Source organism: Passer montanus, unplaced genomic scaffold (assembly GCF_014805655.1).
Source record: "Passer montanus isolate IOZ18808 unplaced genomic scaffold, ASM1480565v1 scaffold2993, whole genome shotgun sequence".
NCBI classification, from domain to species: domain Eukaryota; kingdom Metazoa; phylum Chordata; class Aves; order Passeriformes; family Passeridae; genus Passer; species Passer montanus.
The window spans coordinates 1-1,795 of record NW_024367700.1 but is presented as its reverse complement, the minus strand read 5'-3'; the positions used below and the strand labels follow the sequence as shown (position 1 = coordinate 1,795).

General features: G+C 61.4%; 1 protein-coding gene across 2 annotated transcripts; it reads left to right on the top strand.

Moving 5' to 3' along the window:
* The first annotated feature begins 786 nt into the window (after positions 1–786).
* Positions 787–1,789, top strand: LOC120504520 (thyroid hormone-inducible hepatic protein-like). 2 transcript variants are annotated; one of them, XM_039714037.1, is made up of 2 exons: positions 787–1,273; positions 1,564–1,789. In XM_039714037.1, the coding sequence occupies exon 1, from the start codon at positions 854–856 to the stop codon at positions 1,253–1,255; it is 402 nt and encodes a 133-aa protein (XP_039569971.1). In that variant the 5' UTR covers positions 787–853; the 3' UTR covers positions 1,256–1,273; positions 1,564–1,789. The 2 variants fall into 2 exon arrangements, with proteins under 2 accessions (XP_039569971.1, XP_039569970.1); XM_039714036.1 differs by having other exon boundaries at positions 1,559–1,789.
* The last annotated feature ends 6 nt before the right edge of the window (positions 1,790–1,795 follow it).

Below are 1,795 nucleotides of genomic sequence, written 5' to 3'. Positions count from 1 at the left end.
ACATTGTCCCACTGGGTGTCTGGGGACAATGGAGCCTGCTGGTGTCCAGAGATGTGGGTGCCCAGAAACATCCAATGTCCCCCACCTCCCCCTGAGCTCAGCAGGGATGTGGGCAGGGACAGGGACCTGACTCCATGCTGTGTAACTCCTGTGGCAGCAGCACAGATCCATTGCTGCCCCCAGGGGATGCTGGACATGGCTTCCCTGCCATTGTCCCGATTCTGGGAGAGCAAAAGTTTCTGGGCACCCACATCTCTGGACACCAGCAGGCTCCATTTTCCCCAGACACCCAGCGGGACAATGTTCCTGTGAGTTTCCAGTGTATTCTAGATTTCTGTATGTGTGCTAAAGGGGTTGCTCAATGTCCCTGCAGTGTTCACGTCCTGAGCGCATGGCAGCAGGAAGGAGGGGCGGTGACAGTCCCCTGCAGCCTTGCCAAACTGGGGGGCAGGAGCTGGACCCGCAACCAGAGGGCCCCAGTTCTGATCGTGTTGGGGGATTGAGCTAACACAGGAGAGGATGGGAGAGACCCAGGGCACCTCTCCTCCTTGCTACCCCCCGTAGTTCCTGGCACGGGGAGGCAGCAGGACCCCCGGCCAGCTCGGGTGAAGGCCACGGGGAGGCTGGGCCGGGATAGATTGCACAGAGCCAGGGACACAGCAGGGCCCAGCCCCAGCTGGGCTGGAGCCAAGCCCGACCCCAAGGGCATCCAGCCCAACCCCGGCTGGCAGGGGAGGACAGCAGGGGAGGGACGTGCCCCAGCACTGCATAAAAAGCCCCCGCAGGGACAGGGAGCAGGTGACACTGTCAGAAGAGCCCAGAGCAGCACTGCCAGAGCTGTAGCAGAAGGGCCATGGAGCAGTACTTCTCAGCCACCCAGAAGATGGAGCAGGAGGTGATGTTCCCCAGCTTGCTCCGAGGGGTCTTCCCGCAGCAGGAGGGGGCAGCCCCGGCTGCAGAGAGCCGCACGGACCTCTACGAGCGCTACCAGCTGCTCAAGGCCATCAAGCCCATGGTGGAGAAAGGCCTGGCCTCTGTCGGTGACCAGAGCCCCAGCGATGCCGACAGCGATGTGGACACATCCTTGGACAGCAACGAGGCCCAGGATGCCCAGCTCGAGGAGCGCCTGTCCCACCACCTGACTGGCCTGCAGCAGGTCCTCACCCACCTCACCAGGGACACCAACGCCCTGACCCGGAGGTACAGCCAGATCCTGGAGCAGATCAACCTCAGCGAGGGGCAGCCCAGCTGGTGACCCTGTCCGGGCCTCCAGGTAAGAATTGGGGATATGCAGAGTCCAGGGGCAGCAAGACAATGGGAGGCCTCCCTGTTGGGAGAGGTGCCCGACAGTGCAGGGCTGGGGACGTGCCTGGAAGGGCCTTGAAATGGGGACTGTCCCCTCAGCTGAGATTGGATATCCCTCTCCATGCTGGAGGAGGGAACGTGTCCCATTGCTCTGTGCAGAGACTGCAGGGCTTCAGGGTCTGTGGGCTCAGGGCTGATGGTCTGTGTGTCCCCCTGGGATGATCCTTGGAGTTAAGGAATGCTGCTGTTGCAGGACAGGTGCTGGTGTCAGGAAGCACAAGACATCCCCATCGCTGACCACTGCAGGCTCTTCCCAGTCACGCTGGCATTCCCCGCTCCATGGCAGCTGATCTGACACCGGAGATGGTTGTGACCACGGCAGAACCAGATGGTGCCTTATCCTCATAGGAAGAAGCATCTGGCTGTGCTGGGAAGGCCACTGGAAGAGCTGCAGGCTCGTAGCCTGCTCTTTATTTTCAAAGAGTGGAAC